The sequence below is a fragment of the Trichinella spiralis genome (assembly GCF_000181795.1).
Source record: "Trichinella spiralis strain ISS 195 chromosome Unknown Scfld1343, whole genome shotgun sequence".
NCBI lineage: Eukaryota > Metazoa > Nematoda > Enoplea > Trichinellida > Trichinellidae > Trichinella > Trichinella spiralis.
The window spans coordinates 1-817 of record NW_003528282.1 but is presented as its reverse complement, the minus strand read 5'-3'; the positions used below and the strand labels follow the sequence as shown (position 1 = coordinate 817).

The 817-nt window shown below is 46.1% G+C and overlaps 1 protein-coding gene across 1 annotated transcript; it reads left to right on the top strand.

Moving 5' to 3' along the window:
* Positions 1-206: 206 nt before the first annotated feature.
* Positions 207-682, top strand: Tsp_15568 (conserved hypothetical protein; the record flags this gene model as incomplete). The annotated part of the gene is made up of 2 exons (XM_003370017.1): positions 207-369; positions 566-682. Coding segments are annotated over 2 exons (114 nt in total), but the record flags the coding sequence as incomplete, so codon positions are not given.
* Positions 683-817: the final 135 nt, after the last annotated feature.

Genomic DNA, 817 nt, shown 5'->3' with positions numbered 1-817 from the left:
TAGTGGCTGGTTCCTTTCCGAAATTTTCCCCTCCAGGATAGCTGGCATTGGTTTGTAACAATTTTATCCGGGTAGAGCGAATGGATTAGAGGTGTTGGGGAACGCCAATTTTTCCAGCCTATTCTCAAAATTTGGAAATGGGTTAAGCAAGGCGTTTTGCTTTTGATTTTACGATGAAATCCGCCCCCAATTAGAAATGTATAAAATGCCTAGTGGGCCAATTTTGGTAAGCAGAACTGGCCGATGTGGAATGAACCCAAAAGTCAGGTTAAGGTGCCAGACATTGGCGCTCATGAAATACCAGAAAAGGGTTGGTCGATATAGACAGCAGGACGGTGGCCATGGAAGTTGGAATCCGCCAAGGAGTGTGTAACAATTCACCTGCGGAATCGACTAGCCCTGAAAATGGATAGCGTTTGAGCTCCAGGCCCATACCTGACCGTCTCAATTACGCACTTTTTTTTCGGAAAAGGTGTAATGAACGTTGAGACGGGTAGGAAGGTCGCGACAGTGTTGCTTTGAAGAGTTTTGAGCGTGAGCTCGCTCGGAGCCGCTGTTGGTGCAGATCTTGGTGGTAGTAGCAAATATTCAAGTGAGAACCTTGAAGGCTGAAGTGGAGCAAGGTTCCATGTGAACAGCAGTTGGACATGGGTCAGTCGATCCTAAGAAAACGGCGAAAGCTTGTTCGAATTTGCGACATGAATTGTAAGACTGAATAATTATTTGTGTGTGTGTTGTGGTGGAGGCGATTGTGTCGTCACCAGTTGTTGTTGTGTGCAGTTGTCGTATGTTTTGAAAGGAATCCACCACAGTGCGA